Here is a 26,368-nt window from a genome sequence, read left to right on the forward strand (position 1 = left end):
TGTTTTGCAGCCGATGAAATAGCGTTCGCTATTTTCATCTTTTAATAACGTGATATAAACGCCACACACACACACACACACACACACACACACACACACACACACACACACACACATGAATGTTTTTAAGTAGGAAACAGAGCATCTCCTTCTGTGTGCCCACTAGGAATACCTCAGCCTGATTATCTGCATTTCACACAGTTTCTCTTTTTAGTGTCTATTATTTATGAAACATTTCATGTTATGTTGTCCCATCTCACCTTCGTTCTTGCTGGTTGGGTTCGGACCCAATCCTTGGCTCTGACTCAGTCGTTTTACTATCGCTTGAGAGCTTATACTGGCTCAAGGCTAACCCCTATCCCAACATGCCTAGTGGGAGCTAGCCAGATCTCATTTGCCTCTTGCAGTGTTGAGATTGCGACTACTGGCTCAGTTTAAGTATTTAGAGTTTTTCGTATTTTACTGTCATCTTTACCAGGTTTTTACTAGTTTAATTACCTTGTTAGTGTCTATATTAGTCCTCATTTAGTCTAACAACCTTCTGACCTTCCTCTGCTGTTGTTTTTGGTTGCTCTTGGCTGTTGTTTTCTTAGGCCTTTCTTTCCCCTTGAGCCTGTTTAACTTAGAGGGTTCTTTCCTTCTTTCCACTATCTGTTGGAGTAGCCATTCAAGTTAAAGGCTCTCCTATTGGGGGAGTCGCCATTTTTCTTAGAGGCTCTCCCCCTTCTTCTTCTTCACCCCCCCCCCCCAAAAAAAAGAGAGAGTTATCCTTGTCTGTTTGTAGTGTTTATAGATGTGTGTTGCTAGCCATTACAGCCTTATTTTTTGCTGTTTGTGTCTTTCTAGTTAACTAGCATGTCCAAAGAGTCAAAACCCTCTGGCTTTAAGAAGTGCGTCTCTTGTTGCCACAAAATGTCCCTTACAGACGGGCACATGAGTTGTGTATACTGTTTAGGGGCTTTTCACCTGCAGGACTCATGCTCCATCTGCCATGCTTTCAGTTCTAGAGTTCTGCAGGAGAGAAAAAATAAACTTATTCTGCATGGCCTTTTGAAGAATCCTCAGGATCCTTTGTCTCTGGTTCCTCAGCCCACAAAAAAGTCTGTCAAATCTTCTAAACCATCCTCAATGGTTCAGATTTTGGAGCAACCCAAATCTGCTGTCAAATCTTCTGCTCTGTCGGTTACCAGTGTCGGCCCTGACAAAGCTATTTCTCAGGCGGTTCTGTCAATGTTTTTGGTGCCAGTCCAGGCCCATAAAAGAACCAGATCTCCATCTTTGGAGCTGGTGTGCTCTCCTCCACAGTCTCCTTTGTTGCAGTCTGTGGCAGGCAGTCATCGGTCCTCCTCTTACTCCTCTCGGTCCTCCAGGCTTTTGGAACATGAGTCACAGGCACTTGCCAAATTGCTATCGAGCCCAGCCCATAAGGAATTGACTCCTTCAGCCCATCCAGCTTATCTATCAGTTCCTCCTCTGACTCTCTTGAGCTCGGAGCTGGAGTGCATAGACATTATGGTGGTGGAACCATCGGCTCCGGTTACTTCTCCTTTTTTCAGTTCTGACTCCCGCTCTGATCTCCTTGATGTCTCAGTCCATTGAGGGATTTGGGTACCAAAGCTCTCTCACTAGCTCTGAGGGGAGAAGTGGCATCGAACCCTTGTCCGACCCCAGTCACGCTCTTAGAGCTTTGGCGCAGGTGAGCTCGGCTCTCACAACAGCCTCGGAGCCATCGCTCTCTGTTTGCAGGAGATCTCCAGGCTGTTTGGAGCTGGAGGCTCCTTTGGCTCGGGACCGTGGAGCCTTCAAGGTGATGAGGAGTGTGCTGTCCTCTGAGACTGCTCCACCCTTGGCTCCATTGGCTCCTTCTCCCTCAGTGCCTGTGCCTGCCTTTGACCCTCCTCCTCCCTCCAAGCATAGGGAACCTATGCCCCAGGATGCCCCATTGGGTGACCCCACCTCTTCTAAAGCCTCCCCGAACATTTGGAGGAGGTCCCTCAGAAGAAAAAATGTAAGAGGAAGCATCTTGACTCCCCTGAGCCCATCATTTCAGACACAGACTTGGATGAATCGGAAAGGTCCCCACTGTCCCCCTTTGAGGATGTCTCCTTTTCAGACATCTTGGAAATCCTTTGACAGAGGGGTGGCTGGAAGTCCCAAGCCCCTTCTGAGGATAAGTTGGTCTACCTGGACACATTTGGTGTCCGACCCTCCACCTCTTGAGTGTCTCCACCTTTTGACACACTTTTGTCTGTAGTTAGTTGGAAGGCGTGGAGCGCTCCAGAGACCATGGAATCAGTTCTAAAGGGGTTCCTGTTGATACTATCTATGGTGATGGGAGCAGCCACTAAGAAGGGACTTGTGGAAACCTCTTTATCTGTCCATCCACCAAACAAGGAGTCCCGTATGATGGACAGGTATGGGAAGCATATGTTCTCTTCAGCGACCTCTACACTCAGGTCACTGAATTACTTGTCACACTTCACGTGACTTCAGAGGGATCTGCTAAAAGAGTTGGGAGATACCCTTCAGGATCCTACAGCTGAGGGAGTTGTGAACAGGGTGGCTTCACAGCTTGTGCCCTTGACTTCAGTGATTAACTCCTCCATGAGGCTCATTTCTTATGCGGCAGATGGAGCGAGTAGGGCAGCAGGTGCCAGAGTTGCTTTGCGGAGACACTCCTGGATGCACCTTTGTCAATTTGCAGAACCCTTCAAGTCCTCCTTTACTAATACCCCTTTTGATGACCCATCCTTGTTTGGACCTCAGGTAAAAGAGACTCTCACCAGGTGTGAAAAGAATGGTAAGACTCTCTCTGCGTGGGAGTCCATTTTTCCACTCCATCTAGACCCTACCCTAAAGGTCAGAAGAGTGGGAAAATGTGGTTCTGAAAATCCCAGGGAGCTTTGCCTGACACACGTGGAGAATTTTCCCCCCAGGGGCAGAAGGGGAGACGATAACAGAATACACCAGCCTCGCAGCAGGGGGGATCTGCAACAGCAGGGCGACAGAGATACATTCTCTGCTAGGCTCTCCCAGCACTCCTGAAGGGAGGCCCGACTGTCCACCTCTGGAGGCAGTCAGGGGCAGAGTATCATTGTACCCAACAGCCTGGCAAACTATTATGAAAGATGCATGGGTACTGTCAATAATATCCAGGGGTTACAAAATTCCCTTTTCCCAGTTAACCCCATCAAAAACAAAATGGTCAATCCCAGATGTTCCACCCAGTCTTTGGGATCAAGCAAACCTAGAAGTACAAAGATTGCTAGAAAAAAGAGCCATCCAAGAAGTCCCCGCAGACCAAATTGAATCTGGAACTTACTCAAGGTTCTTTTTAGTTCCAAAAAAGACAGGGGACTGGAGACCCATCTTAAATCTCAGCAAGCTAAACAAATGAGTAAAAAAAGCGAAGTTCCAGATGGTAACACTACAGTCCATTCTCCCTTTTTTGGGTCAGGACAATTGGATGTGCTTCATCGATCTCCAGGATACGTACTACCACATAAAAATGGGCAGGCGATCCAGGAGATTCCTACACTTCCAGCTGGGAGCCAGTCATTATCAGTTCAGAGCTCTGCCCTTTGGTCTCACCACAGCCCTCAGGGTGTTCACCAAGTGTATGGCAGTGGTTATGACTCATCTGAGACGTTTAGGATTCCAGGTGTTTCCATAGCTAGATGACTGGCTTCTCACTGCTACCACCGAGCATCAACTGATCAAAGCATGGGACTACACAATTCAAACCTGTTCCCAGCTAGGCTTCACCATAAACTATGAAAAGTCTGCCTTATTGTCTTGCCAGTGTTATTACCATCATAGCGGCAGACTTAGATACAAAAGCCATGATAGCAAAGCTGTCTCAATACAGGGTGTCAACCATTCGTCAGCAAGTTTCATTCCTCATGAAAAAGAAGAGAGTTCAGGCAAGAGAGGTATTGAAAGTCCTGGGCTCAATGGCTGCAGCAATTACTCTAGTCCCTATGGCTCCCTTCCACATGAGAATTCTGCAGTGGCTTCTTTTCACTCAGTGGTCATTCCAGGATTTACCAGTGTCACATATGATCTTGATCATGGAATCCTGCAAAAAGGACTTACTATGGTGGCTTGTTTACCCCCAGCTGACTTTGGGCAGACCCTTTCTAGACCCTCATCCAGTAGCCACAGTGACCATGGATGCCTCCCAGATAGGGTGGGGGAGCATTATCTGGGGCAGACTGTCCAAGGAATGTGGCAGCGACACCAGTACCACTTGCACATCAATGTTCTAGAGATGAGAGCGGTGCTTCTGGCGTTGCAAGCACTTCAAGACTCTCTACCTACTGAAACTATTGCAATTCAGACAGACAATATGTCAGTGGTATGGTACAGCAACAAAACAGGTGGGACCAGATCTTACCCTTTGTTTCGGGAGGCCCTTCGAGTATGGCAATGGGCAATGTCTTCCCAATATTTTCTGATTGCGATGCACATTCCCAGGAAATCCAACATGATAGCGGACAGGTTCAGCAGGTCTATCCTTATGCCTCACAAGTGGTCCCTGAAGCAAGAAGTTGCAGACTTGATTTTTCACAAATGAGGCCTGCCATGCCCTGATCTTTTTGCCACTCCTCTCAACAACAAATGCAGCAGCTATTTCGCCTTAGTCTCCCCACTGGGACAGTCAACCAGGGATGCACTTGTTCATGATTGGCCTCCAGGACTACTTTATGCCTTTCCACCTCTTCCTCTGATCCCCAAGGTACTTCAGAAAGCAAAGTCATTGGGTTGCAAGCTCATCCTCATTGCTCCTTACTGGCCTTGTCAGATATGGTTCCCATTTCTCTGCCATCATCTACAAGTGGAGCCTTGGATCCTGGACCCAGTTCCGGACCTCCTGATGCATCAGTTGGGCGTGCTGCACACCTCCATCCAAACTCTCAAGCTGACAGCTTGGTTTCTCCATTTCCAATCTTAGCCAGGCTCCCCAACATTTCCCCAGCAGTATAGCACATCCTGGTGTTTTCTCACAAGCCCACTACCAGAAAGATCTCTGCTAGCAAATGGAAGAGGTTGTCTTATTGGGCAAAGAAAAATGATATTGATCCCTTCACTGCTCCTGTTCACAAGATTCTTGATGTCTTGGCTGAAATGTTCGAATGAGGGGCAGCTGCAGCTACCATTAGGGTCCAACTGGCTGCCATCTCTAATTTTCATGTAGGAGAGATGGGCTCTAATATAATGTCCCATAAGCTGTGCAAAGCATTCTTACAAGGTACAACCCTTTTACGGCCCCCGGTAAGAGAACCTCCCCCCCCGGGACCTGAACTTTGTTTTAGCCTCTCTGGTTCTTCCATCCTTTGAACCGGCATCATCTTGTCCCCTGAAATTTCTGTCTTGGAAAACCCTCTTCTTGATTGCCATCACCTCAGCTAGACAGGTTTCAGAATTACAGGCTTTATCTATTCACCCACCATATCTCATATTCTACAAAGATAGTTTCAATTAGAACCAATCCCTCCTTTTTGCCAAAGGTGTGTTCAGAGTATAATTTAAATCAGTCCATCGAGCTTAATGTATTTTTCCCCAATTATGGCAACAAGGCAGAGTATAGACTCCACCAATTGGATGTTCATAGACAATTATGCTTTTATTTACACAGGACCAAGGACTTTAGAAAATCAGATCAATTGTTTATATCCTTTATTGACAATAAACAAGGTTCTCCAGCTTCAAAAGTGACCTTATCAAAATGGCTGTCAGATACAGTCATCTATACTTATGATGTGCATAACAAGAAGCTTCCAAGGAAAGCTAGAGGACACTTAACCAGGGGCTTGGCTACCTCTGTTGCCTTCCAAGCCAAATTGCCTTTAGATTCAATCTGCACAGCAGCAACATGAGCAAATCCTCATACCTTTATCACTCATTACAAAGTGGATGTGGTCGCCCGGAACAGGGCATCCTTTGGTTCCACGGTCATGGAGAGTTTGTTCCAGTGAGCCACCCAAGAACCAGGTGCTGGGGACGCGGTCCCAACCAGAAAGAATGAAGGCGAGATGGGACAACATAACATAAAGAAGTTATGTACCTACCATAATATTCAATGTTTGTTGTCCTTCATCTCGCCTTCCTTCTTGCATCCCTCCTCCTTCCCCCTTCCTGGAGGATCGAGAGGAATTCCTTCATTGGTTACACTGGCTGAGTTTCCTGTTGACATGCCAGGGTAGTTGACCATGCCTTGTTTTTCCTTTTTCCTTCCTAACCTTTGAATGTGTAAGAGCTTAGTAAAATTTGCATTTTACTATGATTGTCTAATGTGGGTTATCACAAACAAGATCTGGATAGCTACCGCTAGGCATGTTGGGATAGGGGTTAGTCTCGAGCCAGTATAAGCTCTCGAGCTATAGTAAAATGGCTGAGTCCAACCAGCAAGAAGAAAGGCGAGATGAAGGACAACAAACATGGAACATTATGGTAGGTACATAACTTCTTTTTTAACCCTGAATAATGTGTTGCTGGGCTGGAGCTACTGGCTTAAGACTGTCATCTTCAGCAGCTCACTGGCACATCCCTCCTTTTATTTGTTACTGATCAAACATCCTAAATCAGTTGTCTTACTCTTCATTATTTCCTTTATTTTGTTATGTGTTGCACTGCATAGTCCTTTGTCTGCAGGCTTCTTAGATCACCTCTGAAAAGGGCAATTCTCTTGTCTACTGTGATAACCTCATTGTCAAAATACAAATAATAAGTTAATGATTTCATAGGAAAGCAGCTAATATATGCCATTCTGTCTTGAAAGACCAAAATGTGTATTAAAGTTTAATGCCCTTTGTTTGTTAAATCAGGCTGAACTCATTAGTAACACATAAAGTTTCCAAGATTGAAGTGGTGGATGGCCTGTAATGCAACCACATAGTTCTTAATGTGTAACATGCCACATTTTCAATGTGACCTTATTTCTTCTTCAGGGCGACTTGCAAGAAGGATTGAAAGCTCTTCCTTTAGCCTCCATGAGAAACAGAAGACACTGGGAAAAAGATTTAGAACAAGATCTCCTTGAAACTTGTACCCCCCCCCACACACACACACACACACTCAGGTAAAACAGCAAAGAAGCAGGGAGAAGCATTCTCCTATGCAGATATTCAAATCAGGCTTGATGGTGTTGCTGAAGAAGTTGCATACAATGTTTCTTGGAGTGCACCATGATTTTCCTTTTTAGGTCTAGCTTGTCCCTTTATTTGTTTGTCAGTAGACTCTGCTGTCTAAAAGTAAATTTACAGTACACAAAGCAAAAAGAACATCTCTGATGTGTATCAAATGACCAGACCATTAAGCTCCTCTCCCACCCTGAACTTACTTATTGGATATGTGACCCTCTACTCTAGACCAAGGGCATTGATTCAAGTCCAGCATACCTCTCAACTGTCCAGATTTTCACAGAATACCCAGATTTTTGCCACATATTTTTGGACTTTTCCTCATAAAATTTGTGGTTTTCTAGCAAATCATTGAGGATTGAATCCACCAAATAATGATAGACATTTGAGTTTCAGATTTCATATCCTTCAAACAAAGTAAGGTAATATACAATCTTTTATTCTAGCGACTTTCTAAGTTTGTAAGAGTAATATTTAAAATCTCTCCCTATTTTTGGGCCATTGACCTCAGATTACCTTTGGCTTTGTCCAGATTTCTTGTGGTAAGAGGTTGAGAGGTATGATTAGTCCAGTGATGAATTAGCTTACAACTGGTTGCACCTGCATTGATGTTTTGCCCTAATAAATCAATCATTTCTAAGGAGTTAATTCTGATTCGGGATGTTCAAGTGTAGCATTTTGCTGTATATTTCAGTTTTGCATGATACATATATTCTCTTTAGCATAGTTTGCAGTTCTGTTAATGATTTTAAACTGTTTTCCTTCCCTAGAGTTATTCTTGCAACTTTCCTCATAATATATGTTGACTTTATTTCATGTATAAGACTATAAGGACAATGTGTCCTTTTATCTGCTGATTATTTCCCTCTGTTTCAGCCTTATATTTTGTATTGTATTAAACAACCCATCTTGTACCCTATTCATACCTCTAAACAGTCCAGATTTTTGCCTCATATTTTTGGTCTGTTTGTTAAGAAATTGTGCTTTTCTGGCAAATCATAGAAGACTGAAGTCACTAACTGACAAACATTTGATTTCCAGACTTCATATCCTTCAAAAAGTGCATGCTAATGCATAACCTGTTATTCTACCAATGTTCTAATTTCATAACAGCGATATTTTAAACCTGTCCCTATTTTTGGGCGTTTATCTCCCATTACTTTTGGCTTTATCCAGATTTTTTGCACTAAGGGGTTGAGAAGCATATCCACCATATTCTTTTTTTTTGTTCAAGTTAATGCTTGTCTGTTCATTTTGAGAGCTATTGTGTGTATGTATGTGTCTGTGTGCACACGTGCATGTGTGTGCTTGTGTCTGTGTGTGCAAGTCCATGTATATGTGTATGTGTGCATACGTGTGGGTTTAACTAGATTTTATAGCACACTAATATTGTTGTACATATGGCTTTTCAGAAGAAGGAAAGAACTTCATCTTGATAACGACCTTCTCGATTGCAATCCAAGGACCATTGATGAACATTGTTGAGAACTTTAACCGGGCTTCTAGCACAGTGTCATGTGGTATGGAACTGGCGATAAACCAAACAGCTGAACTCAAGGAGAGAATAAAGGAGCCATTAATGGGTGAGCAAACCCGTGTATCAGAAAGATATTTGTAGAGGTTCAAAATGCAAACAGCTGCTGTTATGAGGTTTACACACAAGCATGGGTATTGATATCTATATTCTGTTGAGTGTGTTAGCCACTACTGTGAGATAGAGTGAAAGCACTGCCTTGGCTTTACTCCTTTTCCTTGTGACTATCACTGCCACTTTAGAATAGCATTTGATTTTTGTAATCTGATTCCTGTAAGTTTACTTGCAGGTAAAGCACTCAAACTATCTGTCAAGAATTTGAAGCTGTTATAATAAAAATTAGATATTTCATTCTGAAAAGTAACCATATTTTACAGTGAATTTCTGAAGAATTTTTCATCTGCCACTTGAAAGATTTGTAATGTATCTCTTAGGTGACCTGTCTCAGAAAATGGCAACAGTTCTTTACAGTCATTTGTTGTATCATCATATTTTGTGAAGATAAAATAATAATTGTCTCCTGACCCTGCTTCAGATTTGAACAGAAAGACAATACATATGTAATAGCCACTGTGACCAGTTTATTAGATAACACAGTATATTTGTAACGTAACTGAAGCCAGCTACAAAATTAATGAAATCATTTGATATATCACATCATAAAGACAGTACTGTATAGCCACTCTGAGGCCTCAGTATGTTGACCATGCCCTAACTGAGCAGTGTGACAGGCAGACCACACTACTCAGCGTGCCTAACCCCTACCTGAGTGGCATATCCCCAGTGCCCTCCACAGCATAAGCATGACCAACTAGCCAAGTGCAACATTTTTGCCAGCTCACTCCAGCAGACATGAACCTTTTAACACTGGCCCAGGAAAGGGAACAGAGGAATGAATGGGGGAAAGGTCACACAGTGACTGCCCACCTGTAGGAATGAGGAAGGGCCTTGTGAGAATTTTTCCACTGCCGCACTGAGTCTGAAGGCATCTTCCCCCTTCCATCCCATAAATAATAAGGCTTCTCTTCCCCCTCAGATGTCAAACATCTCCTGAGCAATCACAACGGCTGTGGAGACAAGTAACTGTGTGCTGCAAATTCCATTAAGGTGAGAACTAAAGATGCAAATGTGCTGATCTTTTATTATGGCTACCATTTTGAACAACCAGTTAGGATTTTCATTGTAGAAAATTATCTTTTTGAAAGAGCACGAGTCATTTTTAAATAAAATATCTTAATAGAATCTGGAGTAATTCCCGAACTGTGCATTGTCCTGTCGTTAACAAAAAATGAATGTGGGGCGTGAATGTGAGTGCACTCTTGTAATGTTTTGTCAGTTATTGTACATCTCTCAGTCATGAACTGGTACAATAATATAGTCTGCAATGTATATTAAACACCCATCATAGGATACATTTTCAAAGGAGATTCAAAGTAATGAAGGTCTGAATCCAGAGTATCTATAAACACAGACAACTTACAGAAGTCACTTGGGAAGGTGCCCCATGGCCTTTAAGGTGCATATAGGATCATCTCCATTTGCTGTTTGATGTTTTAAAATGTCTTTCAAATTTGATGTTGTGCAATAAATGAAAATGTTTTTTCATCAGAAAGGTTCTCCACATCAGAGTTGCCATCTCATTTTTCCAGTCATTCATTATTCTTTTGACTTCAGCAGTGTCTGTAGTGAATAGTACATTCATGTAACATGTATAACTTCTCCATCATCATCATCATCCCCCTTTTTCCCATTTACATGGGGTTGGGGTATCGTATTAACTGTCGCCAACTCTCTCGGTTCAGTGCCACTCTCCTGCCTTCTTCAACACTCATGCCTGACTGTCGCAGATCTTCTTTCACACAATCCATCCACCTCTTTGCTGGATGCCCTCACTTCCTCTTACCTTCTTTCTGTCTGTCCCAAATCTCCCTCACCAGATTGTCTTCTGCTTTTCTACACATGTGCCCATACCATCGTAATCTGTTCTCTTTGATCTTTTCTGCAATTGGAGCTACTTTGGCTTCTGCTCCTATGTCCTCATTTCTTCGCTTGTCCCGCAGTGTGCATCCTACCACCTTTCTCAGGCACTTCATTTCCATCACCTCTAGCTTCTTCAACTGTTCTGCCTTTACTGCCCAGGTTTCTGTACCATACAGTAGTACTGGTCGCACCACTGTCTTGTACACCTTACTTTTCAGCTTCTTTGGCATTCTTCTGTCATAGACTACATCTGATACTCTATGCCAGTTGGCTGCAGCCCCTCTGATTCTAGCTTTGACCTCTTCATTCAGACTACCCTTCTCCTCAACCACCCCTCCCAGATACTTGAAGCTGTTTACCTGTTCCACTATCTTCCCATCTATCTCTATTCTCAGCTTCTTCTGATTTCCCCAATCTGCTGCCGTTACCACTGTCTTATCTGTGCTTAGTTTCATCCCATGTGCCTTCAGATTTGCATTCCATTTTCCTATCCTTTGCTGAAGTTCTAGATCAGAGTCTGCCTGTACTGCCACATCGTCTGCATACAGCAGCTTTGTTGCTCTGACCCCTCCAACCTGTTTGCTGATGTAGTCCATTACCAGTATGAACAGCAGTGGGCTCAGAGCTGACCCCTGGTGTACACCCACTCCCACTGGGAACCCCTCAGTGAGGCCAAACACTGTTCGTACTTGAGTCACTGGGTCCTTGTACATAGCCTGTACTAATTCTACCAATGTTTCTGGGACTTGAAACCACCGCAGTACTGCCCAGATCAGCTTTCTTGGGACCTTGTCATATGCTTTCTCCAAGTCTAGGAAAGCCCAGTTTGACTCTCTCCTCTTCTCTAGTTTCTTCTCAAGTATCTGTCTCAATGCAAATATCGGGTCAATTGTGCTGCATCCTGATCTGAATCCGAACTGTTCATCTCCCATCTTACATTCTACTATTCTGCGTATCCGTTTATCAATCACCCTCTCCAGAACTTTCATGCAATGTGGTAGGAGTTTGATGCCTCTGTACTGCCCACAGTTGTGGATGTCCCCTTTGTTCTTGTACACTGGCATGAGTATGCTTATTCTCCAGTCATCTGGGATACGCCTTTCTCTTCACACTGCTATTAGTACCCTCAGGAGCCATTTCTCCCCTAGCTCACCCAGCATCTTTATCATATCTGCTGTGACCTCATCTGAGCCTGCTGCTTTCCCTGACTTCATTTTCCTTAGTGCTGCTCTTAGTTCTTCTAAGCTGGGCTCCTCTTCTACTCTCATTGTAGGCTGTTTCTGGGGCAGTACCGCTTCTGTGGGGTTTTCTTCATTCAGAAGCTGCTGGAAATACTCCTTCCATCTGCCTTTGATGTCCTGTGGGCTGGTAAGCAGGTTGTTGCTGGAATCCCTTATGAAGGGTGTCTGACTATCTTCTTTATCTTTCTGTCTTTGCCTTGCAACCTGGTATAGTTTCTTTGTGCCCCTTACTGAGTCACTTTCCAGAAGCTGATAGAGTGCCTCTGATGCCCTATTCTTTGGTATTGCAACTTCTTTCTTAGTTTCTTTGTTAGCCAACCAGTAGTCCTTCCTAGCTTGGTCAGTCTTTTCAATCTCCCACTTCTTCCTGCACTCCTTCTTTCTTTTGATTACGTCCTGCACTTCTGCATTCCACCACCAGCTTTCCTTATGGACCTTATTTCCATACCTGGCTCGGCCACATATCTTTTCTGTAGTCCTAACACATGCTGTTTTAGGCGCTGCCACTCTTCTTCAACTCCACCTATTTCCTCCTCTTCTTGGGGTGCTAGAGCCCTGAGTAATTCCTTGAACTGCTGTACCTTCTCTCCAGTCAACTTCCAGGTCTTCATCCTGGTCTCTGTTGACCTTAGAGCCTTCTCTGACCACTGCTTGCAGCTGACTGTGGCAACTACTGGTTAATGCTGTGAACCGACTGTTTCACTGGGGATGACTTTGCAATCATGGATTCTACCCCAGTGCCTTTTCCTTACTAGGAGAAAGTCTACCTGAGTTGCATGTTGGCTACTGTTGTATGTGATCTTGTGACTGTCTCTCTTTCTGAACCATGTGTTGGCTACTATCAAGCCATTTGCTAGACAGAAGTCTAGAATGGCTTCTCCTTCTTTATTCCTATTGCTCCACCCACGTGGACCCAGGCAGTCCTCATATCCTGTTCTGTCTGTCCCGATATGTGCATTTAAGTCACCCATTATCAACACCAATTCATGTTGTCCCGCTTTATCTAGTAGGTCCTGCAACTGCTGTCTGAATGCACTCTTTTCCAAACTATCACAACCCTGCTGTGGGGCATAGGCTGAGATTATAAATACTGTCCTATCATTACACTGGAGTCTGATTACCATGAGTCTGTCATTAATTCTGATGATATCCCTCACTGACTTCTGAAGCCTCTGTCTCACCACAATTCCTACACCATTTCTAGCCTGTCCACCACCTGAGTAGTAGAGTCTGTATCCCAAGCCAAGTGGCTTTGTTGCACTGCCCTTCCATCTCGTCTCTTGGATACATAGGATGTCCAGCCTCCTCCATATCATCATGTCATCCACTTCTAAGCTGTGTCCTGTCAGTGAACCTAAATTAAGCGTAGCAATTCTCAGTTCATGTTTGGCAGGTTGGCTGGTTTTATGTCCAGATTTCACTCAACAGAGTTATCCCAGGTAACCCAGGCTGGGAACTAGACACCGGCCAGCCAGTAGCCTATTGACCCAGGGCTGCTGGGCTTTTATGGCAGGCACACACTGGCCAATAGGGGCACATATACCCCTCCCAACATTAGCATGGGTTCCTGGCATGGGTCAGAGAGTAGGCCTGGTCCTCAACCCACTTATCACCGGTAACTACCCATGCCCATTTTTTTTTTTTTTTGGCAACAGTCAACATGACCAAATCACTTAGAGCCATATTTTACACTGTTGAGTGGCTAGCCCTACGATGGCGCGCAGTTTGTCATCCGTGTTCTCCTATCTTGAGGATACTGCGCACCACAATAGATGCCCAAAGCGGTTGGTCTTTTTACAACTCTTCCCCCCATTGGGCACCATGTGGAGTCTGTGCTGCTGCCCACAGCTCCATTCAGTGGTGAGTTTGAGATGGAAACACTCAGCATGTTTTTCGGACATGGGAGAAACCCCACGGAGACACAGAGAGAACATGCAAACTCCAAACAGGCATTAGCCGGAGGTCAGGATCGAAGCTTGTACCTTGTGCATTGGAGGCGAAGACCTTAACCACTAAGCCATCTGGTCTCTATATAAAATGTATAACTTCTAATATTTGTTTTAATTACTATATTTGTATCCAGACCCTTAAATGTTATTTTTTGTTCTTTCTGAATTTCAAAAGCAACTTCAGCTATAGGCACTGAAAAAAATCTAATTTTATTTTACAGATGTTCTTCATATTGATCACTATTGCAGTAGCCTTAGATATATGGGTTATATCCTGTCATGTATATAGCAGCTGGCTAGCTTGCAAAGCTTCAGGGCACCTTCCATGCACCCAAACTGTCAAGAAGCTCAAGCTGAGCTGACGACAAGTTTTTGCATGAAACCCTTCAGAGATTTACTGCTGCTGAGCAATATGCTACTCTAAGGCATTTGAGGATCGATGGTCAACTTAGACAGCTAAGTTTTCTTTGGTGGAAAAACTTCCATTTTCTTATTTTTTACTAATGTTTTATCTTCCTCTTTTTGAAAGTTATTTTAAAGCTAGGGGTGGTGTGTTTTAATTGATAGTCTTGAGACTGTTATGTACTTTTAAATGGAGCACTAGTTGCTGTCTGTTTAAAAGTAGTGTTATCTAACTGATAAACAATTTTCTGTCAAAAATTGTATTTATTGTAAGGTTGTGCAACTGCCATAGTGTTTGGAAATGCTTTTAACTGTGTTTTTTGTAAAAAAGGTAACTTTTGTGGACTGGTAGTTTTACTGGCATTGCTGCTTGTTTTCACCAGGATAGAGACACCATTTTGGGCTTTACCATGGAACAGATTGTCATGCCCATGGTCTGTCCCTCTTCCAGCCACAAAAAGAAAAAGTTAAGCAAACAGTCTTTGCCACCACAGCAGGCTAGCAATTTATCTCAGCTGCAGGTGGGTGAGTCTGCTGTGGCCATTTGTTGTACCTCAGGGCATTCATCTTTTACCCTGGATCCCTCTGGTGTTGCACCTACAACCACTATGGACTGGATGTTAGCCATGTCCTCTGCAGTGTGTGGGGTCCCCTCAGTGGGCAAGGGTGAACACTCTTGTCAGTCTGGGGACAGGGAATAAGGAAGGTTTCCCTGTTGTGTCAGAATGTTGTGCCTGTCCCTTGGGAAGCAGCGGCTGCCATTAGTAATATGGTTGCCCCCATTCTTCCTGTCAAGGAGATACAGAAAATAAAGCATGTATCTACTCGTCCTCAAATTTCTTCAGATATGAGTAGTTTACTGGGATTACTTAGGGTTTGATTCAGGCTATTGATCATTCCTGTAGAATACTTTTTGGTAAAAGAAAGAGGGATGTGTCTTTTCCTGAAGAGAGTCAAGATTCTGAATCTGAACAGGAAGATAACGAATCAGATTTCGGGTTTTGTCCTCAGATTCTGAGTCAGACTCCGAGGAGAGCTCTCTTTCTGATTCTCCCTGTGGGGGTTTCTCTGAGACTTTTGCTAGAATGTCCTAATGTTTTCAGTGGGAGAACACTGAGGTTTCTCCGTCCATGAAATATTACTATGAGTTGTTACAGAAGGATTTTCTAGAACCTACACCCATTCCCCCTTTCCTGTCCTGTCTGCTTTAGAGGATGTGTGTCTTACTGCCTGCAGTTTTCCTAAGAGTCAGACAGGTGTCCCTACAAAGGCAGACAGAATGTATACATTTCCTCAGTCTTTTAAATTGGTGTATACTATTCCCAAACCTGACCCAGCAGCTGCTACTAAGCACTTAATTAATTCCAATCCTACTCTTTCTGATAAGGATGGGAAAATTATCGATAGATATGGAATAAAAGTGTATATGTCTCAACTTTTAATTTCAGAATTTTAACTTGTCAGGCTCAAATGTTAAAGTATATTCTGACGTATTGTGAAAGGATGAAGAATGTTTTATCTACAGTTTCTTCTTGCAAAGAAAAATCAGCATTAAATACTTAGTTTCTTCTATTGCACAGATCAGTACTCATTGTTTGCAGTGTATTTATGACTCTGTGGATACTTCTCCCAGGGCTGTGGCCACTGGTACTGTTTTAAGGAGGTTTGCTTGCCTGCATTCTCAGAACCTTCCAGATGAAGTTAAAAATGAGATTTTAAGTTCTCCTTTGGATAGAGATATAGTGTCCGGCCCCTCTAGTACAGAGGTGATCAAAATGTGATGAAAGGGACAAGCTGACCCAGGGGATCTCTTAAGATTTTTCAGCCCTTCTTTTTCACATTGCCCAATGGATGTTTTTCCTCCTCATCCAGTTTCTGCAAAAAACAGAATAGTCTTAACATAATTAATGTAAATAGATATTTAAGAAGAAGTGGCAAGAAGGTTCCAAAAAGAAGTCTCAAACCTCCCAAAACTAAGGACACTCCAACAAGTCTGAATGGCCATTCAAGAGACTTTGTGACCCTCTTCCACCCTAACCCACTTTTTCTTCTAGAAAGTCCAAATCTCCATTTTTCTGTTTAGCAACTGAAAATCATTCATCAGGGTTACAGATGGCAGTGGGAGGAAATTCCTTCTTTCCAGGGATTCTCTCCTCATGCTGCAGATTAGATTATTTTGTTTCCTCTTGTTCTTCATCACATGCTGTCCCAAAGAGTGATTGAACAAGTTCCTCCTTTCCAGGTGAGGGAGAGGTTTTATTCCTTGATGTTCCTAGTCCCAAAGAATGAATATGTTTGGAGACAAGTTCCGTATCTTCCTGTCCTAAACCTGTTTGTGGTAGTGCACAAATTCAAAACGATGCCACTTCACAGTCTGTTGCTTCTTCTTCCTCTTTCAAGTTTCCTGGTAAGACTAGACTTAAAAGATGCTTCCCGTCACATTCCCATTCATCCAGGCTTCATATGTTTCTTAAGGTTTTGTGTGTCTGGATGACATTATCTGTTCTCTCTCTGTCTTACCCTTTGGATTGTCCACTGCACCAAGAGTGTTCACAAAGTGTCTAGCTCCAGTTGTTGCTCATTGCAGGCTGCAGAGTTTTCACATTGTTCAGTATTTGGATGATTTGCTTATCTTTGCAGAGTCGTTTTCATAATGTCAGGAATTTCTCTCTTGGCTGAGTGACCTCTTACACAAGTTGGGATTCCAAGAGAACATTCAAAAGTCTTTCTTGACTTTGTCACACAGGATTGTGTTCCTGGGATGTTGTCTAGAAATCTCAGGCCAAAGAGGTTTTCTTCACAGGAAAAAATAGTTCTTTATTTAGATCTATTACTACGGTTTTCCACTCAGACTTCAGTCACTATGAGTGAATATCGCAGTATTTGTGGTTTCATGGCCTCTATGATTCTCACGATGCCCCTGTCAAGACTCCACATGAGAAGATGCAATGACATCTGAAATCTCTTTGGTCTCATCACCAGCATGTCAGTACTGGGATTTGTCAGATGAGAAATCACTTGGTGGGGACAACAGATATCCTTAAATTAAGTTCTCCCCTTCTCCCTTCCTGCTCCAAAACAGTCGGTCACCACAGATGCTTCAGACTTTGCTTATGGAGGAGTTTCAGGAGAGATAAAAGTGCATGAGGTGTGGGACACAAAAGATAGACATAAGCCCATAAATATCAAGGAGATGTATGCCTTGATCAAGGCACTAAATTATCTGAACTGTCTTTGGTTCCTGGGACCTCTTCAAGTGGTTACAGACAATACCACAGTGGTGTTGTACATCAATAAGCAAGGGGGAACCAGGTCATACCCCCTTTGCAGACTAGCCATGTTAGCATGGGATATAGCTTCACAGCATATTATCACTCTACAGGCATCCTACATTCCATCAAAGCAAAACTGTGCGGCAAACAAACTGAGCAGGACCAGGACAGACCCTCACAAATAGAAACTAGATCCAGGGTCTTTCAAGATTTGATCCATCTGTAGGGAGATCCTCAAGCAGGCTTCTTTGCCTCCTCTCTAAATAATCAACTGGCAATATTCTGTTCCTGGACTCCATACAAGAAGGCCTGGAAGACAGATTCCTTTTCTTTTCCTTGGACAGGAATGTCCCTGTATGCCTTTCCACCCTTCCTACTAATACCCAGGGTACTTTTGAAGATTCAAAATTAATCCCTGATGATCATTGTGGTGACTCCCTTCTGGCCCTGGCAACCAAGGTTCTTTTGAAAATGGCCAGGGGCAATTATCACAAGCTTCCTCACTGAATGGATCTACTCACACAAGAACAGGGGTGTTTGATACACCCCAACATCAGTCATCTTCAATTGACTGCCTGGATGATAGGGTTTTAATTCCTTTTAGGCACCAGCTTACTGAGGACGTGCAGCAGGTACTAATGGAGACATGAAAGCCTGCTCCTAGAAAATCATATATTAGCAAATGGAAAAGGGTTTCTAGTTGGTGCCAGCAACATAACCAGCACCCATTCATTGCTAGATGTTCTCTGATTTTACAATATTTGTGTGAGTTGCTATTCTATGGCCTTTGCTATTCCTGTGTAAATGTTCATTTATCGACGTTTCAGCATGTCAGCCCATGGATCCTCCTCTTTCAAGGCAATCACATCTCAAAATGTTCTTGAAAGGAGTTTTGTATAAGAGGCCTCCAAGTAAACCAGTGGCCCGCCCGTGAGATCTCAATTTTGTGTTAGAGGAACTAACACTCACTCCATTTGAACCAGCTAATCTTGTTGACTTGAGGTTCTTAAAATGGAAAACAGTTTTACTGATTGCTCTGGCCTCTGCAAGAATGGTATCTGAGATGCAAGCTCTTATGGTGTGTCAGCTCTACTCCATTTTCAGTAAAGACTGGGATTCTTTGAGAACTAATCCTTCTTTTATGCCTAAAGTGGTATCTGAGTTTATTTTAAGTCAAACTATCCATCTCCCAGTTTTCTTTCCTGAACTTAAAAACGAGGTAGAAAGGATACTACATACAGTGGATGCCACAGACAACTCAGGTCCTGTCTTGACAAACCTAAATCTTTCAGTCATCAGATCAATTATTCATTTCTTATGAAGGTAAGAAGAAGGGACAACCTGTGTCAGAACAGATTATTTGCAAGTGGTCATCTAAGGTCATAACCTTTTGTTATACTCACCATGACAAATCCAGGCAGGGTCAAGGCCCACTCTACAACCTTGACATCATCTATGGCTTTTTGGAAAGGGGTGGATTCTGGAAGTATTCTAGAAGCTGCTACTCGATCCTCTGCACATGCTTTTACAAACCACTGTAAGCCGGATTCCTTCTCTAGGTCTGGAGCATGCTTTGCTAGGACCATTCTCCAGGGGGTCCGGAACCCTTCTCCTTCCACCTCCAAAATATAGTTAGCTCTGGTAATCTATCCATATAGCTAAGGCTACTGCGGCAGTGATCAGTATGAAGAACATAGTACAGTTGTGTAAGCTGAGCCTACCATAACAGTAGATGTTTGAATGATCACTGCTGCAGTAGCCGCTCTCTCTCTCCACCCCCCTTGTTTTTGGTATTTTTTTTATGCCAGGGTATAGACATTTGTTTTTTTATATTATTCCTAGGCTTGTTTTTTCAGGGCCCAGCCTCCCTCTGAATACTGGCAGGAAAGCTTTGCACCAAAACTTGTCTTTTAGTGAGTTCAGCTAGAGCTGCGTGATAGTTAGGGCACAGGGAAGGTGCTCTGAAGCTTTGGAATCTGTCCGGCTGTTATTTTCTTGGCAGGACATAAGCCATATACAAAGGCACTTAGGACAGTTGTGCTTAAGGTACTCTGAATAATCAAAAAAATAGCATGCTTTATGATGTAATGCATAACATGCAGTGCCCCTACAAATATATATAAAGTATAACGAATGACCGCTGATGAAATTGATCTAACATAAAATCAAGGAACAACCTCATTAATGATAAAATTCATTACCAGTGAAACTAGTCTAAAACATGTGAATGCAAATGAAACAAATTAGTTATATTTGAAATGACTAAAAAATAAGACACACACCACTTTTACATAGGGACATTGCCCCACCACACCCTTGGAAATTAAATAAACTAACTCCAGGGATGCACAACTGGAGACAAAGGAAAAACTCCTGAATAGTGTTATGGTCAAGCTACTGATGTCTGACTACAAAGAAGTTTGATAAACTGTACCAGCAACTAATATAACTACAATTTCATCACTTGATAAATGCATGCACTCATAGAACACTCATGTTTAGATATTGACAACATTATCTAAATGAACCAACTAATTTTTTTCATATATGAATTAACACATCCCTCCCATCCCACAATGCATATTCCCCTTGAATTCATTTTCTTGATCTAATAAACAATTTCATACTCTTGTTATGACAGAACAACAAAAAAGTAATAGTTTTTCATGTCCAATACATCAGTCTTTAACTGTACAAAAATATTTTTTTTTCTATTCTGAATTCATGAATCTTGAGCAGTATAATTACAAAATGTTTTTATCATTAATATCCATAACCAATTTCATAAACTTGGATGCCATTTCCAACAGCTTAAATGTAATGTCAGCAAAATAGTCTGTCCTCATATAAATAATTGAATGGATTTATATTCAAGAAGAAACTAATGACTGAACAATAGTGTCCCATCCAAAATAACAGTGAGGTGCTATGAATTTTCAATATAGCTGCCTTACCAGAAGTAACTTAACCTACAGCACAACAGTCTGTCCCTGGCTGTTTTCTGTGTCCCTAGAATTATAAACAACTGCTGTATACCTTCCTTTTTTGCATTGCATTTCCTGAACTGTATACTACTTAATGTTTATGAGGGCAGACCAAGGTTAATTACTTCTGGTACTGTAAGAAACACCATCAGCATGACCTGCAACTCACTAATAGTTGATAAGGAAGTCTCAAGGTGTGGGGAAACTGCTCCTTCATGATCACATATGTGTTAATCAAAAACATAGTCTAGTGTTTACAATCAGCATTGTTCTTATTAGGTTCATTTATCTCTTCCAAAATCATTTCATTCAACAGGACATTCAGTGCGAAAGTAGCAGTTTCTACAATCAGTTTCCTGGGTGTTTTCGCTAGCAATCCCTAAATCTGAAAAGCATTGCCTTTTGTTTCACTCTTGATTGGTTCCTTCTACTACCCACAATCCTGGGTAGCAGAATTTCATGGCGTGCTGGCCAAGTTCTTGCTGGGTTCTAGAAACCCAACTCTGTGTTGCAGTTAAAAAATGACCAAAGAAATGAATGGGCTCATTTCGCTGAAATTTAACAAAGCCGTGTGATGAATTGATAGAGGAGGCGCAGTTCACGGCTATCTTTTTCAGATTGTATAGTCACATTTTTATTTATCTGTTGGAATGTATATCATGGCTCCAAATGGCGAGATCGTATTACTGGTAGCTTGTCATATAAGTTTGAAATATATTTTTCATTTTAATTACTGACCATCTGGGGAAGTCTGAAAAGTTTTTTTTTTCCTCAGGAATGGAAGAAACAGAAGCCTGATCATTACAACTGCGGTCATTAACATGGTTGAAAATCTAAACATGAAAAAGGAAATCTTATTCATAAATAGTGCTTCAAATTTTTCAGAAAACGTTTAAGATTATAACCTTGTGTGTTAATATAGGTGATAGATCTAATAATTGTTAACTGCTACATAACTGGAAAGGCTGGAATTAGGGGAAAAGTACCGAGGATAATAGTATAAGGAATTGTTGAAACCCCCACAGTACCAAACAGACAAGTGAAATTAGAACAAGGAATTGACATAGCATGAAGGTAGCAAGAATGAACATTAGGCGAGAAAGAAAAGCAATTAGTAATGCAGGATTTGTATAAACAATCATCAGCTTTAGTTCCAAGAGTCCTGCAAAAACATATATATATTTTTTTTCTTTTTTGGGACCTGTTTTGTTAGGTGAATAAGTATAAAGCTGAACATTGTCAATGACCAAGATGCAGATTTAAATTTTTTTAAATATTTTTTTTTTACTATTTAATTGTGCTATTACAGCAATATTTATTTTGTTCATAAACATTTGGTAGCTGTTCATTCTGTGCATAGCATTTCCAAGTTTTACATGAGTGCAGTATTGCATTTAAGTTACGCATTACCTAATACCACTTCACAAAGTACTTTAACTATGGTTGCACTTACTGTGGTTTCACTTATATTATCTATAGTTACCACAACAACACGTATGCTGTACTCATATAAAGCTTTGAATACAGGGGTTCATAGCCTTTGTGTGCATGTATAATACTGCAAAATCACATTTTTTTTACTGTTGCACAGAAACATGATTGTCAAGAGATCAACATTTTTGGAAGAACAATTTCTTCCATACAGAACTGGAATTTGACTTGTACAACAATGACAAAACCAGAATGCACAATATCTCAAAGTCTGTTCGTTATAATGTCAAAATTTGCAGCACACTTGAAATGTGTGTGGCAGAGTGGTGCAGCAAATAGCATTGTTACTTCATAGCAAGAGGTTCTCCAGTTCAATTTTCACCTAGGGTGCCTTCTGTGCAGAGTCTGCATGTCTTCCTTGTGTTTCCTTTGGGTGCTCCATTTTCCTCCCACATTCCACGACATTCATTAAGTGGCTTGAACATTCTAAATTGGCCATAGGTGGAAGTGTGAGTGCATTGTGTAGATGAACAACCATGGTAGAGCTAGCCAACCAGAGGTGTAAACCTTGGCTCTGGATGATTGTTACTGTTGAAGTGATACCCCAACCCTATGTGCAAAAATGGGAAAGTGGCTCTGGATGGATGGATGATGGACTTGTGGTAGGATGTGGACACATAAAGGAATAAACTTTAATTTAATCAATTAAGGAATCAGATCCTTTTGCATTATTCCTTTAGCTTGTTTTGCATAAAAAATAAGATGTAATGGGATCCTATCTCGCCTACATTCATGACAGATGGGTTCGGAGCCGATCCATCGGCTCCGACTCGGCAACTTATATACTAGCACAAAGTCTCTCATTGGCTGGGCTACTCCCTATCCCAGGATGCACTACACCTGCTTCCCCAGATCTCGTTTGCCACTTTACAAGCTGGACGTGGTCTCGACTTGGCTGGAGCTAAGTGTTTTATCTTTACCTTTATTGGTCTTTGACCTTGGGGTTTTTTGTCAGATATTAACCAAACAGCTGTTTTAACAGCTTCTTTATTCTATTTGTGAGAGTTTGAGTGCTGAGTGTCGTCTAGTACTTGTTCCTTTTTTGTCGGGCAAGGCCCGTTTTAGTTAGAGGGCCCTTGCCCTATCCTTGTGTATTTTTAGTTAAAAGGCTTTAATTGTCTTTAAGTTAATTCCTTTGTGGTTATTTGTCTTTCGGGCCAAGCCCGTTTAAATTAGAGGGCTTTGGGCCGTTGTTCTGTTTGTCAGTTACTTGTGAGGTAAAATTCTTCTGAGTGCTTGCGCAAGTGAGTCTCGCGCTTTTCAGTTGGCGCTCTTTTTCTTATAGTACTAATTTTTGTGGTGAACTCTATTGTTCTTGAACCGGTACTATGTCTAAAGAACAAAAGTCAGGGTTTAAAAAATGCACTCGGTGCAGTTATAAAATGTCCATAACAGACAGCCATTCTATTTGTGTTTATTGTTTGGGGCCGAAACATCTACAAGAGACTTGTAGCGTATGTCATGCTTTTTCTGCTAGGGTTCTTCAAGAACGTAAGAACAAGCTTATTTTGAAAGGGCTTATTAAACCCTCCTTTGAGGAAGCTTTGAATCCTCTGGTTGCTTCCAAAAAGAAAAGATCGTCGGCTCCGACAAGTCCGTCGGAGCCGACTTCTAAAAAGAAAAAGTTGACCTCTTCTTCCTCGGCTCCACTGACTTCGGGGCCGAGTGTCGAAGAGTCTGCCTCGATACCTCCTACTTCGGCTCCATTGTCTTCAGAGCCGCAAGTTGGAGTATCGAGAGGTGAATCACCTCCATCGGCTCCAATGGCTTCGGAGCCGGTGGAAGTGTGCAGCTCAGACTCTTCCCCCTTGGCTCCGAAGAAAAAGGCTTCTTCGGCGCCGATAGTGATCCATGAGTTGGTGGAGTCGGCGCCGACAGTATTGGAGCCTTTTCGGAGCTGGTCCCCTTCTCCCTCGGAGCCGAGAGGAAAGTCTTCTCAAGTGTCTACCTCCTCTAAATCCTCGAGACTATCGGATTCGGACCTGGATAGGGTTTTACAGAGGCTCTTCCAATCTCCAGTATTTGCTAAAATGGTCTCGGCTCCAGCACAGTTTGCTTCGGAGCCGATCCCCCCCCCTACACTTTTGATTCCTCCTCCAACCTCTTCTGAGTTGTTGGAGCCGGTGGTGGTGGAGCAATGTGGAGCCATACGGTCGGAGCAGAGACCCCTATCAGGCCTTTCGGCTCCGACCATGCTTCCTACCCTGTCCTCCGGTTCAGGGTTTGGTACTGCGACCTCTACAGCCGGGCCCGAGGGGAATACCTTGGGATTAGGTGCCTCGGTACCTAGTCTTCCTCTCGGAGCATCGGCTGCTGGAATTCCCAGTGCCATCGTGGCCTCTAGACCAGTGACTTCCTTGGATTCTGGAGGTCCGGCCTTTGAGGCCATGAGGAGCGCGCTGGCCATGCCCTTGCCGGTTCAACTAGACTCTACCTCACCGTCCCTAGATTTGGGGACTGGTGCCTCTGTTGCTTTGCAGCCCAGCCCTCCGCCTCCTGGGTGTCTCCGCCCTTCGATGAACTCCTTGATTTGATTTCTCGAAGGGTGTGGGAACACCCTGATTCTGTGGAACCGGTGCCTGCGAGGCCCAATAAATTCTTGTCAGCTCCCCCACAAAAAGAATTTCTCACAAAGGGTGTACCGGTAGATGCTTTGGTGGTGGCTTCTGCCACACAGCAGGACGTGGCAGAGGCTTCGACGTCTATTCATCCTCCTAATAAGGACTCTAGGAGTATGGATAGGTACGGGAAGCGTACCCTGTCCTCAGCGGCCTTCTCCTTACGGTCGCTGAATTATTTATGTCATTTTACTAGGCTCCAAAGGGATCTTCTCAAAGAGCTAAATGACTCCCTTGTTGGTAATCTACCTGAAGCGCTGGCCTCGACTGTTGGCGCACAGATGACTACTCTTTGTTCTATTGTTAACTCATCCATGAGGCTCATCTCGTATGCGGCCGCCGAGGGGGCGAGTAGAGCAGCGGGAACAGGCGTTGCCCTTAGGAGACAAGCCTGGTTACGCTTGTGTTCGTTTACGGAGGCCTTCAAGTCTTCCTTCGCCGACGCCCCCTTTGATGGGTCATCTTTGTTTGGACCCAAGGTGAAGGACACACTAACTCGGTGCGAGCAGGAGGGCAAGACTTTGACTGCCGTTGGGGCCCGTTATTCCGCTCCTTCCAGGCCTTATCCCATGGCTGGGAGAGGAGGGAAAATGTGGTTTAAAAAATCCCAAAAGTCTTTCTCTACTCCACCCAGTGATTCCCCCTCCAGAGGCAGGGGGGGGGGGATTTTGGAAGACGCCGCCCCAGAGGTGGCAGAGGCCCCCGTAACTCTGGAGACCGCGATTCCTTTCGTGGTTCTTCATACAACCAGCGTTCCTGAGTGGTTGCCCGACTGTGCAGCTCCGGAGCCAGTCGGGGGTCGCTTTGCGGCGCATCCACAAGCTTGGGAATCCATAACAAGCGATCAGTGGGTGCTTCGCATTATTACCGGAGGATATATCATCCCTTTCTTTAAGGGAAATCCCGGACGTGCCACCCAGTCAGCGGGATCAGGCAGCATTAGAAATTTCAAAGCTGCTAGAAAAAAGAGCCATCCAGCCTGTCCCCACCGACCAGATCGGATCAGGAACTTACTCAAAATTATTTTTGGTACCAAAAAAGACAGGGGACTTCAGGCCCATTTTGGACCTCAGTTCATTGAATCGTTTCGTAAAGAAGTCCAAATTCCGAATGGTCACTCTTCAATCTATTCTTCCTTTGCTGGAAAAAAATGCATGGATGTGCTCCATAGATCTCCAGGACGCTTACTATCACATTCCCATAGCTCAAGAGTCCAGGAGACATTTACGCTTCCGCCTCGGAGCCAGTCATTTTCAATTCCGAGCACTGCCCTTTGGTCTCACCACAGCCCCCAGGGTGTTCACCAAATGTCTGGCAGTGGTAACTGCTCACCTGAGAAGTCTGGGATTCCAGGTGTTTCCTTATCTAGATGACTGGCTCCTTACAGCCACCTCTGAGCATCTACTTCTCCAAGCGCTCAGAGCCATGTTCAACTTGGGCCGTTTCTTGGGGATCACATTCAATTTGCAAAAATCTGTACTACAGCCTTCTCAGCGTATTACTTTCATAGGCGCAGACTTAGACACAAAAAGAATGCGCGCCTTCTTACCGGCAGCAAGAATTCAGATCTTACAAGATCAGGTCAAATCCTGCCTTCACTTACAAAGAGCCCCGGCCCATCGGATCCTACAACTGTTGGGCTCGATGGCGTCGACTATACTCCTAGTTCCCTTGGCCAGACTTCACATGCGAATTCTACAATGGCTACTGTCGGTTCAATGGTCTTATCAGGAACTGCCCTTGAACCACTTAGTC

At 43.3% G+C, this 26,368-nt stretch overlaps 1 protein-coding gene across 1 annotated transcript in view; it reads left to right on the forward strand.

Moving 5' to 3' along the window:
* Window positions 1–26,368, forward strand: part of DCST2 (DC-STAMP domain containing 2) — a 568,171-nt gene that overhangs the window by 127,955 nt on the left and 413,848 nt on the right. The window contains exon 2 of the mRNA XM_044079285.1: window positions 8,555–8,725. Within this exon, the coding sequence (XP_043935220.1) occupies window positions 8,555–8,725 (171 nt within the window). The remainder of the gene's footprint in view (window positions 1–8,554; window positions 8,726–26,368) is intronic.

Source organism: Protopterus annectens, chromosome 8.part0 (genome assembly GCF_019279795.1).
Source record: "Protopterus annectens isolate FY-2018-M chromosome 8.part0, PAN1.0, whole genome shotgun sequence".
In the NCBI taxonomy this organism is placed as follows: domain Eukaryota; kingdom Metazoa; phylum Chordata; order Ceratodontiformes; family Protopteridae; genus Protopterus; species Protopterus annectens.